Here is a 16233-nt window from a genome sequence, read left to right as displayed (position 1 = left end):
ATCTGTGCTTTGTCTCGATTTATTTCGGTAGGTTATTTTAGGGGTCTGGAACACTCAGAAGTCTTTCCTGTATAGATTAGTGGTAAGTGCTTCTTTGCTTTACGCCGTCTTGGTTTACGAAAGGTCTCATAGGGACCCTCTACTTTCAGATAGTGGGGGAAACCTGTATTGGGGTGAGCTGACTTGAAAACAAAACAAAACAAAAAAAAAGCCTGGAAGTATCTTTTACTGCAAGCTGAATTACTCATTTTTCATTTTTGCTATTGTACATAGGACCTAAGTTAGACACTGCTGAATCCTACACAGCCTTATTCATGAATAAAGTACTTATTGAATTTAATCGTGTCCAACATTCAGCTTTCTTTTTCAGATGCATTGACTCCCAAATCGGAAGCAGCTCAGCTGATAAAAGAGTTTCCCGTCATTTCATGGCAGTGGAAACTGGCTGTGGTCCGACGGTAGAGTTGGTCTCAAGTAGCCAGTATCGTGGGCTGTTAGGCTGGCAGTCCTGGTTACCTGAAATGTGTCACTTCAGTAAATTTAGTGTAACATGGGGAACTGTTTAAAAAATATTATGTGGCGTGAAAAATCAAATAGCCTGCAGTTCATACACAACACCAACCCTCAGGCAAGCATCCCTGATACGAGATGTTATAATAAAATTCCCATTGTTGTAGTTACCAGCTATCCTGCAGTTTGACCCTGCTGAGGGCGAAGAGTAGAATCCTCATCCTCAGAAGGACTGGCAACCTGCATTACAGACCTAATGTCATCCCCAAAGCACATTGCTGTCCCTTCCTGATCCTCTTGCCTGGGAAGATTCCTAGTATCTTTGAACTGTTGCTCAAAGAACCATTGCTTTCAAGTTCAGAGTGATGATAGAACCAACTTGACGCTCAAATACGCTCGGTCAGCCAGTGAAAGTGTATCTGAAGCATACCGTGGATTTGATGCCAGACGTTCAATCGATTGTGTGCGCTCACCAAGCCCTCCACTCCCCTTCCCTGTGGAACACGCACGTGCTGAACACTCCGCGTCTGCTGTCAGCGCAGCCCTCTGAATTCCATTACCTGCCAGCTGTGCATTCCTGTCCTTCCCCGTACCTGCTGTTTCCGGTGACATTACCACTTCTTGCCTGGATGGAGGTTCCTGCCTCCTAGCATGTCTCCGAACCGGTCTGTTCTCTCCGTCACTGGCAGTGACTTTTCCAAAGAAATCTACGACTGAGGGCAGGAGGAAGCCTGAGCCCCAGAGCATTTCAAGCACAAGGAAATCCTGAGAAATCACTCATGGCTTTGCACAACTTCCTCCTGCCTAGATTACCCTCTCCCCGTTTCTGATCTCGTTAGCTCATCCTTCGAGGCTCACACCAGCCTCTCTGGCCCATCCCCACTCCCAGCAGGTCAAGTTCCACTTTTTTGGCCCCCCAGCGGTGATGACCTCATTCCTGGCCTCACAGGCTGTGTTGTAAATAAGCACAGTTTGTTTCCCCTTGAGGCTGTAACTCCGTAAGGACGGGAAGGATCTTTTATTTCTCTGTTCCCCAAACCTAGTGGAGTCAGTGCCTGGCCTGAAATAAGTGCTTAATAAATGGAGAGAAGCCCCAAGAGCTAATCCTTGAATTTGAGAAGCTTGTCATCTAAAACAGAAACAAAGCAAAATATGGAGGGCATCTGGATAACCTTTTTTTTTTTTCTTTTGGGAGGAAGATTGTCCCTGAGCTACCATCTGTGTCCCTCTTCCTCTAGTTTGTATGTGGGACGCCACCACAGCATGGCTTGATGAGTGGTGCATAGGTCCGCGCCCAGGAGCAGAACCTGTGAACCCTGGGCCGCCAAAGTGGAGCGTGTGAACTTAACCGCTATGCCACCGGGCCAGACCGTGGACAACCTTTAAGTGTGGTGTACTGAAAACAGTGGGCATTTATTGAGAATCCTTACTTTTCACTGAGCCATGTACCAAGGTTTTTACATTGATTATCTTACTTGATTCTCAACACTTCTATGATGGAGGTAGTACTAGGAATATCTTCATTTTGTAGATGAGGAGACAGACTGAGAGAGATTGAGTGACTGGCCCAAGGTCACAGTCAGTTACAGAGACAGGATCTGAAATTCAGACTGTGTGACTCCAGAACCAAAACTCTTGACCGTGCTCCACATGGCTTGTCCGAGGAGCCTGGTCCTGGAACAAGAACAGGAAAGAAAAAACACGTCCCTGTGCGTTACAAATATGTGTTCATTCCACTGCCTTGTCGACCACTTGCTGTGTGCCAGCAGTTCTGGCTAGATCTCAGGGGTTTTTTTTGTTGTTTTTTTTTAACTTTATTTATTTATTTTTCCCCCCAAAGCCCCAGTAGATAGTTGTATGTCACAGCTGCACATCCTTCTAGTTGCTGTATGTGGGACGCGGCCTCAGCATGGCCGGAGAAGCGGTGCGACGGTGCACGCCCGGGGTCCAAACCCAGGCGGCCAGTAGCGGAGCGCGCGCACTTAACCGCTAAGCCACGGGGTCGGCCCCAGGGTTTTTTGATTTAATCTAAAATTCTTCATATATTTTTTAAGCGTTCAGCTTTTTATTGAACGTGTTACGAAAGAGGTTTAGTCAAAAAGACCAAAGCCCATGTCATCATCTGACGACTCAGATTCTCCTTTTCTTGCTTCCACTTTCCTCTCGGCTGGGGCAGCAGTGCTGGAGGGGCCGTACCTCCTTCGGGGGCAGGGCCACCAGCCCGGACGCTACAGACGAGGCTCCCATGTGGATGTTGGCCTGGGCCTTTGCAAACAAGCCTGGCCAGAAAGGTTCAACACTTCCACCAGCTGCTTCAATGAGGGCATTGCTCTTGTCCTACACGACTGTCACCTCGTCGTCGTCGTCGTGCAGGATGAGAGCCAAGGAGATGCAGACGAGCTCAGAGATGGAGGCTGTGGAGCCAGCAAGTGCTGGTGGGCGGCTGCTGGGCACGGTGGGCACCATGTGAAGTGAGGGCCCCACCCCAGTGCGGCCTCAGTTTCCTTGGAAGGACGGAGCACCTTAGCAGAAGCTGAAGAAAGGACTAATCTAAAATTCTGATGTGAAACATGAATGTTTCAATCCATAACAAACATGCATTCATTCATTCATTCATTCTACAGGTACTTTGCCAGGCATTGGATTAGGCAGTGAGGATACAAAGGCAAAATATGGTCCCAAATGAAGAAGCTTATGCTCCCGTGCTGGCGTACGTGCGTGGAGTCCGAATTCAGTAATGAAGGACACAGGAGGGGCACGACGTGGCTGGAACCGGGTGGAAGGAGCACAGCAACTACCGTTGATCGGGTGTCAGCGCTCAGACCGACTGTACATGCAGATTACATTTAATCCACATCTGCCTGGTGAGGGAGATAACGTCCCCCACACTTTCACGGGAAGAAATGGAGCTTCAGAGAGGTTAGCCTGCGGGCGTGCACTGTGAGCAGCAGAGCCAGCACCCGAAGCTGGGTCTGTCCAAGCCTGTGCTCTTTCTGCTATCCCGCTCGCCCGGCTGACTTGGAAGCTCTGTTTGGACGTGGAAATGTGTTGTTTCTTGTTATGCAAATCTTCCAGGTGCCTTAGTCATTTGGAATGGACAAGGATAGTCTGATGACCTAGGGCTGGGAAAGCCTTGAAGAAACTGTACCCTCAGAAATCCAAGAGCCCTAAACCCCTAAGACTCTCTCGGTATATGCAATTCTGAGATAGCACAAGGATGAGCACGCGCACTCCTGGTGAGGGAGGCTCAGAGCAGGGTGGGGGTGGGAAGAGAGGTCAGCAGCCATCTGGAGCGGTCACCTGCAGAGCTGATCAAAGCCAGAGATCCGCATGGCTGTGGGCCACATCTGCGTTGGGGCGTTAGCAAGAAGGGGTGTGGTAACAACCCAGGGGGAGTCCTACTTGGGAAAGGGAGCAGGATTTGACAACAGAGGGATATGCAGGTCAGATCATGCAGGTATTCGGGGCTGGAAAGTTAATGACATGGTAGAGGACAAAGAAGAACGGGGAGCAGCACGTGGAAAACGACAGCTTTGTGTTTGCCAAGTTGAGTCTGAGTTGGCAGCTGGCTCATGAAGGTAATAATTGGACCCAGCTGAGGGGAAGCTTTCAGATGCAGGCAAGTAGATGAGTCACCAAGGTTCAGAAGGTAGTTGCTCTCCCAGGCAAGTATGAATTGGCACCCAAGACCAACAGCAAGGGGTCCAGGACCATGTCCTAGGGGGTGCTTGTAACCTGACTGCATGGGGGAGTGTGAACAGACAGTACCCTTCTTGGATCTGGAGCACCTAGAATTTTCTTCTAAAGACAGAACCCAAAGAAACACCAAGTAGCATTTTTATAGGCTCAAGAGTGGATTATGTGTTACCAGGTACACATCCCTGTATTCGTAATCCTTGGGAAAGGAAGAGAATAGATGCTTTGTGAAAAAGGCCTGGAGGAACTGAATTGCCTCAGTGTTGGGTTCTGAATCCTTGCAGACGAGCAATTTGCTAATCCAAGGACAGCCTGTACAATCTCCCTCCCCTGTTAGGTTATTACAGAAGGCTGCTGGAACAGGCCCTCAGAAAGGGTCAAATAAGGCCCAGAGGAACCCTTCATTTGTCAAAAAGGGAAAGAGACAGTCATTTGTCCAGTTAGTGCTTTAAGCCTCAAATTTTCCTCGAATTTAGTAGCTGAGATTTTTTGGAGTACAAGGGGAGTCCCATTCCCTTCCCAGCCTGAACGGCCATCTCCCATCTTCACCATAACCAACGTCTAGACATCTGCTTTCCCCTCCAGGCTGGGCCTTAGATATGCTAGAAAGCAGGTTCTTTTCTGTTGCTATCTTTAGTAAAAGCACTTTCATGTCACCTTTCCATTTTCTGAGCAGACGTCTGCTTCCGCACTGACAATAAAAAGGCGCCAGCCCACCATGCTGTGCTTCAGGGCTCTGAGTGGTCCACTTCATTCTGGCCGCACCAACTGAACTCAGAATGCCCACCTCTAGGGTCGGCTTCCTTCTCACCACGCCATGTCTATCTTTGCCTCCTGGATTGGGGTCACCGTGGGACAGCGCCCGTGCAGGCTTCCCTACACCTTTGCTTTCCCAAGGGAATCTCCTCTAGGCCCAACCAGAGGCTGTCTCCCTGGTCAGGATCCCAGTAAAAGCACGCTTCATTGAAATAGTTTCACTTCACGGAGACATGACCCTAAATAAATCTGGTAGCTCACGCCACTGCACCCCACTTCTGGGCCTCTTTTGGAGTTGAACAGCTGTGGATTCTAGTTCAAACTCTGCCATCCCTCAATTTTGTAAAAGCAATTTTTTCATCTCCTGCTACCTTCTCAAAAATAAATAGATAAATAAAAGCAAGAGAATTCACCAAAAATCAAGTCTGAGTGATGAATTCAACAAACTCCTGAAGGTTTCTCTCTCCCTTAAGAGCACTTGATTCTCTCCGGGGTGAGGCCTTGCTTGGCCTTGGGCTGGCCCCCATGCCACTCGACAAGCCCTTCCCGGGTCTAAGCAGTTTGACCGGAACTGTCTGTTTCCACCAGAGGGAAGGGGTGGGGCAGAGAAAAGAACTCAAGTCACATTCTGAAAACCTCCTTAGTCCTTTGGGAACTGAGTTGGCTTTTAGCTAACTGATCTCGGGTCCTAATTCTCTTCCTTTATAGAGTGGGGAGATTTCTCCAACTGTGGGCAAGATGCCCTCCGGAGCTCTCAGGCTGGGCACTTCCCAGGTGGGCTCAGGTGGCCTCGTGCATTCCTCTGATCGCTTTGTTGTCTCCTTGAAGGATCAGAGACAAGTGCGATCCCGTACTGGGAAAATAACCGTCCTATTGCAGTGCAGCATCATCTCCTTTTATATCACACAGTGTAAAGTAGGCAAATCTTCTCACTGAAAGCAGGAGGAAGCCAAGAATCAGAGTTAGGCAACTTGCCTGGGGTTGCGGCCAGCTTCGTTTCTGAGAAGTGGCAGAGCCAGAACTCGGGCTTCATTCTAAGCCCAAGCCCTTGCCACCCACCAGGACGCCTCCCTTCAATTACTTCTGTTTGTCCATGTTTGAAATGAGTGCGTTGGGCTACACTGCCGTCAGTCTGGAATCCTGGGGTCTCTGAACGCTCCGCCACAGACGGCAGTAATTGGGAGGATGTTCTGCGGTGAGGGCTGGGCCCATCCCCTCCCCAGTCATCTTCCTCGTTCCAGGGGGAAGCAGCTACTGATGCGATGAGCTGTCTGCAGCCAGCTCAGGCTCATGGCTGCCCCTCTAGGGAAAAGGGTGACATTGCTCCAGACCCGTTTGGACCTGGCTGTCCTGAAGGTTACTCTGGCTCTGGAAAAGTTTGCGGAGTAAATTAATAATGTAAGTAAGGCTGTAGGAAGGACTTTAATCGACTTCACAGAATAATATGTTAAGAAGCCAAATTATTTCTGAGGACTAAAGGACGATGTATACAAATGAGCCTGCTTATTCCCAGGGAATCCTAACTGGGGCGCTGACGATATTGATGGGGCTCCTACCACGTGGGCTAGTCTCTTCACGTGCTATTAGTCCTCGCATTGGTATCATCCTCGTTTTGCAGCCAAGGAAACAAACCAATAGGAAAGAATAAGAAACGTGTCTAAAGTCACAGCCAAAACTCAAATCCAGTGTCTAAATCGAAGTCCACGGCATCTGCATTTCTTTTTCTTTTTGTGAGGAAGATCAGCTCTGAGCTAGCATCCGATGCCAATCCTCCTCTTTTTGCTGAGGAAGACTGGCCCTGGGCTAACATCCCTGCCCATCTTCCTCTACTTTATATGGGACGCCACCACGGCATGGCCTGACAAGCGGTGCGTGGTGCGCGCCTGGGATCCGAACCCGGGCCGCCAGCAGCGGAGCACACGCACTTAACCGCCACGCCATGGGGCCGGCCCCTGCACTTCTTAAAAGGGATTTTACAATGAAAATTATTCTTGAATTCAGCACCCTCTTCCTAATTAGCCTTATATGTGAAGTTTTTCTAAAGATGATATTGGCTCTACCACTCTCGGGAGCTTGGGCAGCAGGCCCAGCTATGGCTCCCAGCAGGGTGGGAGTGTGGCTTGGGGGAGTGTCTACAGCCTGGAAACTCCCTAAGTTGTCTCCACGTTCGACTGGTCCAGAAAGTGCTTAAGTGAAAGTCAGAACAGGAGCCTGTGGCCTGCAGCTCACATTTAACCAAACATTTTTAAGAGCTGACTCAGAAACGTCCAGTTTTCCAAACAACTCAACTCTGCAAAGCCCAGTTTAGATAATCCAATTCCATTCTAGGAAAAGCAGGCAACACCCAGGCCCCGTTTGCCAACAAGAGAGGCAGGTGGACATCCGGATGCTGTGAGCTCCTCACCTCGCCGACCCCCCGCCTTGATCAGGAGGACGATTGGCAGATGTTTAATAAGCCTCAGGTGTAAAATCCAGTCTCCAGGGCCCAGGACAGAGCCTGGGCCTGTGAGTGAAGCACTGGGAAGGGATTCCAGCTGGGTCACCAATGTTCTGTGGCATTTGGAGGAAGCCACGTCGCATCTCAGAACAGCAACAGGGAAGAAAAACAGGATCTTGAGTGCCTGCGTGCCTGCAGCAAATGAATCAATTTCTCTGAGTTGATCACCTTATCCATCAATCTACCTCCCCGGGCTGCTGGGATGGTTTGTGGAGATGGTATATTAAAGGCACTGTCACTGCGTGAGTTTTGGTTGGGATGGTTACTACTGCCGCCAGGAACATCAAGGTGTGGGAATCGTCATTTGGGGCAGTGCTAGACACAAAAGGATATGTCACAATTGTTCCCAACCCTGTTAATGTCTGCTACCCAAACTATTGTCTGAGTCTTTCTGCTTTTAGAATTTTTAAAAAATTGTAGTAAAATATACATAATGAAATTTACCCTCTTGACCAATTCTAAGTGTACAGTTCAGTGTACATTAAGTACATTCACATTGTTGTTGGAACCAATCTCTAGAACCTTTTCATCTTATGAAACAGAAAGTCTATACCCATTAAACAATTCCCCATTTCCCCTCCCCCCACCTCTGGCAACCACCGTTCTACTTTCTATTTCCATGAATTTGACTTGAGCGTTTCTTTTTTTAAATATTTTTTTTTAATTTATTTTTTCCCCCCAAAGCCCCAGTAGACAGTTGTATGTCACTGCTGCACATCCTTCTAGCTGCTGCATGTGGGACGCGGCCTCAGCATGGCCGGAGAAGCGGTGCGTGGGTGCACGCTAGGGATCCGAAACAGGGCCGCCAGCAGCGGAGTGCGCACACTTAACCGCTAAGCCACGGGGCCGGCCCAAGTGTTTCTTTTTTTAAATCAGCAAAACTCTTAACTTTGCAATACACACAAAGAACATTCTACAGAAGGCCTGTTGATGCTAGAGGAGCAGGGGCACGTTTAGTAAGGGAGGAGCACACCCTCCCCGGCCTTAGGTTGGGACAATTTTCAACATCCTGTTTCATGCCGTGCTCACAGCTGGAGAGACGGGTGGGACAGTTGCTCACCCTGCTGAAGGGGCTGGCCCTTGTCTCCTTATCTTTCTGCTCCATCATCTGAGCTTCCGGGCCGCAGTTGGGCAGTCAAAGTTGTGCTTCCTTTATTAGCCAACACTGCAAGATCTTAAAGCTGGAGCCGGGTGATTCACATATCTTCGACCTTAGTGTAGCTCATGTTGAGATGATTTGGCTTTCTAACTACCTGACTTGAATAGATACCTGTGGTAACTGGAATGGCCACATGAAACTAGGTTTTCAAAACTCAGCCTCCTGTGAATGTGTGTGAGAGCATGGATGTGTCAGGTGTGTGTGGGGGTGGTGGGTGAAAAGTGAAGAAAGAAGGAGAGGCCTCTCGTCTTCTCCCTCAGTGGCCCTCACCTCCCACACGACTCACAGACGTGCGCCCGGGCACACGTACACTGGACTATGGCCCTCTGTGATCTGGCTTCTGCTTGCCTGTCCCATGCCATTTCTCAGGGCTCCCCCTCTTGCTCACTGTGTTCCAGCCACAGTGGGGACCACTCTGCCTCAGGGCCTCCTCCATTCCCTCTGTCTGGAACACTAGACCAGATCTCCTCAAGGCCAGTTCCTTCTCCGCACTCGGGTCTCAACTCAAGTGCCATCTCTAAAGGAGCCTTTCCTCACCAACGGCCTGATTTTGAGTTTTACCAAAAACTGACCCTTTGACAAGAATTTAGGGCCAAGTAGCTCATTTGGAAGGTGATCCACGGTGAAGGAAAGAGCAGAAAGAAGTCAGAGGTAACCACTGGGTGCCACTGTGGCTCCCGAGAGACCAGGTGGACCACGCCTCAGAAGAGTTCAGCCAATGGTCACAGGGGCATTGGCCTTAGAGTAATTCACGAAGCCCTACATTTGTTCTGCATCTTTCTCTGTATCTCCATTTACAATGAAAGATTTTTTTTTTAAGTCCCTCTGAGGGGTGAGGAAGCTGAGGTGCCCATTCACCAACTCCTGTCCCACTTTGGTTGACGGTTTCTCCTGGGGACACTTCTAGTCTGCTGGGGGTGGGGGACAGAGGGAGCCCTTAGGCAAAGAGACCCAGGAAGGCTTCTGCACACAGGGGAACTGGGACCTCCAGAGTGGGCAGAGGGCGGGAGGGGCACTGACAGGTCTGCTGTGCCCCCTAGGGATGGTACACTCACCTTCACCAGACCATTCTCTATCCTAATCCCAGGGGTTGAGCTTCTATGATGCTCAGGAAGCTTAAGTTTCAGAGCCCCTCACCGGCACAGCCCCGTCCAAGGCCATGGGAGGAGCCCTAGCCATGTGCTGTGGGTTGAATTGTAGTCCTCAAAAAGACATATTGAAGTCCTAACCCCCAGTACATCAAACGGGACCTTATTGGACATATAGCATTGTGAATGTAATTGGTGAAGACAAGGTCATGCTAGAGTAGAGTGGACCCCTAATCCAACATGACTGGTGTCCTTATAAGAAGACGGACACAGGAAGACAGAGACACTGGGAGCACCATATGAAGGCAGAGGATTGGAGTGATACATCTACAAGCCAAGGAGTGCCTGGGGCTACTGGAAGCTGGGAGAGAGGAATGGGACAGATTCTCCCTCAGAGCCTTCAGAAGGGCCCAACCCTGTTGACACCTTGATCCTGGACGTCTGGCCTCCAGAACCGTGAGAGAATTGTTTAAGCCGCCCGGTTTGTGATACTTTGTTATGGCAGCCCTGGGAAACAAACACACCATGTATTCCTGTGGTTGTATGTGTTCTTTTGCTAAAACAGGGTCCCCAAATAGGCTTCAGGCCCCACAAAACTTGGATCTGCCCCTGCCTATTCCCCTGATTTATTTTCTTCATAGCACATGTCTCTATCTGAAACCATCCTATTCAGACATTTGTTCGGTTCAGGTATGAATTCATCCCTGCAAGCAGGGACCTTATTGGTCTGTTTGCCACAGTGTCCCCAGCTCTCCAATAGAGCCTGGCACATAGTCAGTGTTTACTAAACTTTTGCTGAATAATAAATAAATTGCCTGGTCAGACCTATGCTTTTTTACTTTTAACTGGCTCCCAAGGGGCTTTGGGATACGCGGAGCACGGCATGAGGCAGACAATCCTAAAATACAGTCCAGAGAAGCTGGTTGGTAGCCCTCACTTTATAGACCTTTCTTGATGAAGAGGGTTGTTTCACATAATCATTCAGGGTTGGGGGACCTGGAATGGTGTTATGGACTGAATATCTGTGTCCCCCCAATATTCATGTGTTGAAGCCATAACCCGCAATGTGATGGTATTAGGAGGTGGGGCCTTTGGGAGGCATTAAGTTTAGATGAGGTCCTGAAGGTGGGGCCCTCGTGATGGGATTAGTGCCCTTGTAAGAAGAGACACCAGAGCTTCCTCTCTCCACACAGAGAAGAGGTCAGGTGAGCACAGGGCAAGGTAGCCACTGCAAGCCAACAGTAGGGGCCTCAGAATGAAACCTACGTTGCCGGCACCTTGATCTTGGACTTCCCAGCTTCCAGAAGTGTGAAAAATAAATTTCTATTGTTTAAGCCACCCAGTCTGTGCTATTTTTTTAACGGCAGCGGAGCTGACTAAGACAAATGATATCAAGCAGTCCAGGTAGGAAAAGTTCTGGATATTTTTACTGATGGCAAAGAAGATGATTTAAAAAATAAAAAAGAAACAATGCAGCTTGAGTTACCTGCTCAGCGTGCTCTGTTAATGATCAGACCTCACCTAGAGTCTTGGGTCAAGCTCTAAGAGGGACAAGCTTTCCAACAGTCGGAATGGCCTGAGAAAGGCATGAGCTAGCCTTCCAAGCTGTGAGAACTTCCCCCCAGCGTCTCTGTCAGCAGGTGTTTCTTACAGGAAAGAAAGAGATAAGGCAAGTGGATTCTGGCCCCAGGGCCTTGGGGTCAGCTGTCCCCTCAGGGCCCTTTCATCTCTCGGAATTAGTCTCTGATTGTAGGAAAGAAGTGGGTGACTGGAAGGACAGGACAGGAAGATCCTAAGACCTGCTTCATGGGGAAGTAACGTTAATATTTGATCAGGGAAAAAAATCACTCCAACTCACCCACCAGACAAAGACTCAGAAGTGAAGATTTGAAAAATGTTAATAGTGCTGGTCTCTGAGAAGCGGGATTGTGTATGACTCGTCTACCCTTCTGTGAATTTCTGTGAATGACTATAGCAACAGAAAGACAAATTGAACAAAATTATCCACAGGTGTATTAACCAACTGCTCTCCCATACCTAAGCCGGCCATTCTATCCTTGGCTCCTTGTACTTCTGATTGTGCAAACCCACAGCCAGTACTTAAGACTACTTAACTCCTTTCCCCTTTCATGAGTCACCCGCCTTTGCCTCATGACTGCACTGGGGCTTTATTTAAACCCTAGACCTTTAACCTTTTCACAATCGTGCTTTGTTTCCTCAAAGAATGGGATTTTCAGTGGAAAAGACTTGCCCAACTCTGCCTCTCTAGCTGTGGGTAAGTCCCTTTCACTCTCTGTGGTCGCTTTCTTCATCTGTAAACCAAGGATAATTGTGACACCTCCCTCCAGGGTTATTGTGAGAATTGAATGAGTTAAAACGCGTGATGGCGGGCAGCTCACAGCCACTGTCCCTCAGCCTTGTGGCAATGATCTGTGAGACCAGCAGGTGTGTGGATCCACTGACTGCTCTGCACGCCCCACCCACCCCGCAGAGGTCCTGGACCACCGCTACCAGGTATAGAGCTTGTGACAGGCGCAATACAGAGATGCCCTGCCCTGCAGAGCCTTCTGGTAGAGTGAGGAGGGCAGATGTGCAATTATAAGACCACCCCCTGGCCTGTTACGAGGAAGTATTTTAGTGAGCTGCACGTCAGAGGCTGGCCAGGTGGTATTCTTTTTTCTATGGTTCTGATGCAGAAGCTGGGACGAATGTTAAGGGACAGAGGCAAAGCTGGGAGGAAATGCCAGTGCTTTTCCTCCTTCGACTGAAGGTCATTTAAGTTATGTGGCCCATGTGGGTCACAGGAAGGAGCTGCTGAGGACGGGCAGGCTCATGTGCCCCACTCTCTGACTTTGTGGAACGTGCAGAATTAGCCCTGCTGTGCCCGCTGCCCAGCACGCCCTCCCCACCAAAAGCTTTGGGGCTCACTCTCACTTCCTTTCCTGACCAGTCTGTAAAAGAACCCCCGACCCACAGACCACACACCCTGCCCTCCCCAGCCCCTTACTCTACTTTTGTGCCCAGCACTTAGCACTTGTCACATTTGCTCTGTGTGTGTGTACATACGCATACATGTGCTTGGACTTACTGACTCTGCCCGTCTTCTCCAACCCCACCTGCCCCCACAGAAGGAAAGGCCCATCGGGGCAGGGCCCTTTGGTTTTGCTCAGAGCTCTGTTGCCAGCAACTAGCTCTGAACCTGGCTCACCGCTGCCAGTCATTAAATATTTGTTGAAGAGAATGAATGAAATCTCTCCTCCCACTTACATTCCCGCCCTTCGGTTTCTAATTTCAAGTTACCAGTGGACTATGGACTGCAGATTACTATATCTATTGTGCCCCAGGCTCATTTAAAAAATCATTAGATTCACCAGAAATGAACTTGGCTTGATTTTAATCTGCCATCTGAACCCGTTACAGGTCCCAAGCGAAAACAAATTTAGAATCCTTCAAGATTCGAGACCTAAAGCCATTCCAAAAGTCTCCCGTCGTTTTCAGCCTTCTTCCATGCCAAGCAGTGGGAAGAAGGGTTCCTGGTATCTGTCCCTTGCCCCTTTGCACTGATCACACAATGCTCCCTGCCCAGGCCAATCAGGACTGCCTCTCGACTTCAAAATGCCTCTCTCCAGCTTTCCTGCTGGTGAAAAAAAAAAAAAAGACCCCGGGAAGTTCTGCTGGAGCAAAGTTTAATTTTAATGTGTCAACTCACCAAACAGCCAGCTGATTGGACCTGGCCGCAGGGGAAGGAAAAGGAGAGGTAGAAAACAAAACGCGTCGTTTTGTCTGTTTATCTGAAACAACTCTCGCCGCAGATTTCATCTTGAGAACGCGGTAGGCACCAGCGCGTGCCTGGACCGCGCGTACTCTCGGCGGCGAATTCATTTGCTCGGTGAGCCGGGCGTGGCAGGGCGCCAGAGTGCACAGATCATGCTTTTGCTTCTGTTTAATTGAGGCTTTTTACCCAGTCATAAAATTATCTTGATCATTCAGAACCCGGTCATGTCTACCTCAGCCAATTATCTCAGCTGAAAGTTGTTTCTCTCCCAAGTAATCCTTGACTCTTTAAAAATGTTTTATTGTGAAATATATCATAACTACAGAAAATGTATACGTACAGTTGAAAGAATCATTGTAGACACAGAACAAGGGAGGGGAACCGGGAGGTCTTAGTCAAGGGCTGCGAAGTCTTGGTTGTACAGCGTAAGTCCTACCGCTCCCCTCTCATCATCAATACGACTGCACTGTAAACTTAGAAATCTGCTAAGAGGGTAGATCCTATGTCAAGTGTTCTTATCATGAATAAAAAATTAATTAACTAAGAGGGCTGCGGGCAACTTTTGGAGGTGATGGATAAGTTTGTGGCACAGATTGTGTCATCGTCTCACGGGTGTGTACGTATCTCCAGACGCATCAAGTTGTATACATTATACAGCTTTTTGTATGTCAATCATATTCAGTAAAGTGGTTAAAAAAAAAAAGCAACCGAACAAGCAGCACAGAGGACTCCCAGGCAGCCCTCTGCATCACATCCCCTCCCTTTCTGGTGGTGCCCATTTTCCTGACTCCTGTGTGAATCACTCCGTTGCATTGCTCTTTGTCTTACCTATGTGTGGATCTCTAAAAAAACCTATTGTTCCGTTTTGGATGCTGAGCAGCAAGTCCAAACCTTGCTTTGTAGGGCAAGGACAATAATGCCCATTAGAGATTCAGCTTCCCTTGGGTTTCTCCAGGGCCCCTCCGAGGGCGTGTGGCAGGTGCAGTGTGAATGAGGTTCTACTGGTCCAGCAGAGACATGGGCAGCAGGGAGTGGGCTGCTCTGGCTCTTCTGCCTCCAGACTCACTCTGGCTGCAGGAAGTTGAGGCAGACGTGTCTGAGGTGAGATCAGCGTCCCCCGGAGCTCGGGGAAGCGAAGTGTTCACTTCTTCAGCGAACGGACAGAGCTAGTCAAGTACAAGTAGGCAGCGGGGCAGACCCAGCTTGGGCATTCTGTTTTCGTGTTCAGTAGACTGTAAAAGCGTGGTTGGCTGCTCTGTGATCATTACCCTTAATGTGTCTGTCTTCTGAGTCACTGCTGCAGTCTGGATATCTGCCCTCTCGGTCTGCAGCAAAGCCATCCTCCTGAGGGCTCCCTCATCCCCCTTCCCGTGCAGAGCCCCTCAATCCATGTCTTCCTTTTTCCTTGGTCTACTCCCTCATTTTTGGTGGAGCGCATCCTCGTGGAAATAGACAAGACTGCTTGAAGCCAATCAGCTGGGAGGTCCAGCTTGCCCAGACTCACCACTCATCTCGGAGGGCCTTCTGGAAGATGGCCCACCAGCTGGGATGTTCTGACCTGGACTCAGTAGAAACTATCAAAGTGGATGGAGTCGCAGAAAACCAGGAGGGTCAAGAATGGAGGCTGGAAGAAAGACTAGCACTGGAGTGCCCTTGGAAAGTCCCCAGGAAGAAGTAAGGGGAAAACTTGCAGGCCCTGCATCGCAGGCACAGATAAGAGAGGGCGTGTCTGTGCTGGTGCAGCCAGAACTTCAAGGCCTGTGATGTGGACATAAGGCCTGGGCGAAGGGGCTCTCCTGGCAGCAGCATTTAGCCTTAAAGGGGATGTAAGTTGTTTCTAGGTGCTGGGGAGGCTGGGGGCACAAGAAGCAGCGAGTCCACATCGCTGCACCCCCCACATCCTCTTCCTCTCCCTCTCCAGGGCTGACTGGTTTCTCTGTGGGATTTAGGGGAGGCGTTGGGAGCCACGTCGGATGCGTCTGGTTTCCATCCCTGGCGCTGCCCATTTGCTGCTGGGAGTAAACCAAAGCGAAAGCAATCGTCCATTGAGTCCAGGTCACCATTCTCCCTCTCATCTCAAACCCGGACGAGCCTTGGCGGTCTTAGTAAAAGTACACTGGCCTGGAGCAGGGACCTGGGCCCACCCCTGGCACCTCTAGTGTGTTCTCCTGGGCAGCTCATTACCGGGCCCTGCCTTCCCCATCTTAAACTGCAAGAGTGGGGCTCTTAGGACCCTGCCTGCTCAAGGGGCATCAGAATCACCTGGGAGATTCACCGAGCTGCAGCTCCCAAGCCCCACCCGGGGACTCTGATTCAACAGTCTCAGTGAGGCCCGGCTAGCACATTTTTGACAAGCTTCAATTGGTTCTTGTGTCATCCAGAGTTGAGAAACACTGACGGATGATTCAAAGGCCTTTTGTAGCATCACGATTCGATAGTTCTGAAAAGGAGATGACTAAATGGCAGGTGATAATTTGCAAAATAAAATCCAAATGGCAATGCTGTTGGGTAACCTCAGACCTTCTGTGCTGCGGTGTTGAAAATATCCATTGTTCTCTAGAATCCAGTAGGATTTAAAAACACAATGCAAGCTCTGGCTTCTGATTATGCCCCAGGAGAGATGTGAGCATTCTTCAACGTCCCTCAGTTAAACATTTGCCCATTTTCTTAATCGTTTACTCCAAAGACTGGACAATAAGATAGCTATTCCTTCGCCTCTATCCAATCCATTTAAAAATCACTTATTTAAAAT

At 49.4% G+C, this 16233-nt stretch overlaps 1 protein-coding gene and 1 pseudogene across 1 annotated transcript in view; both read right to left on the bottom strand.

The window, feature by feature from the left end:
* Positions 1-411: 411 nt before the first annotated feature.
* Positions 412-16233, bottom strand: part of NVL (nuclear VCP like) — a 117044-nt gene continuing 101222 nt past the window's right edge. Inside the window, exon 23 of the mRNA XM_058533636.1 lies at positions 412-516. Within this exon, the coding sequence (XP_058389619.1) occupies positions 427-516 (90 nt within the window). The 3' untranslated portion in view covers positions 412-426. The remainder of the gene's footprint in view (positions 517-16233) is intronic.
* On the bottom strand, positions 2520-3123 carry LOC131399418 (large ribosomal subunit protein P1-like; annotated as a pseudogene).

This window comes from Diceros bicornis, chromosome 38 (assembly GCF_020826845.1).
Source record: "Diceros bicornis minor isolate mBicDic1 chromosome 38, mDicBic1.mat.cur, whole genome shotgun sequence".
NCBI lineage: Eukaryota > Metazoa > Chordata > Mammalia > Perissodactyla > Rhinocerotidae > Diceros > Diceros bicornis.
The sequence above is the reverse complement of the archived record's forward strand: the minus strand, read 5'-3'. Positions and strand labels throughout refer to the sequence as shown.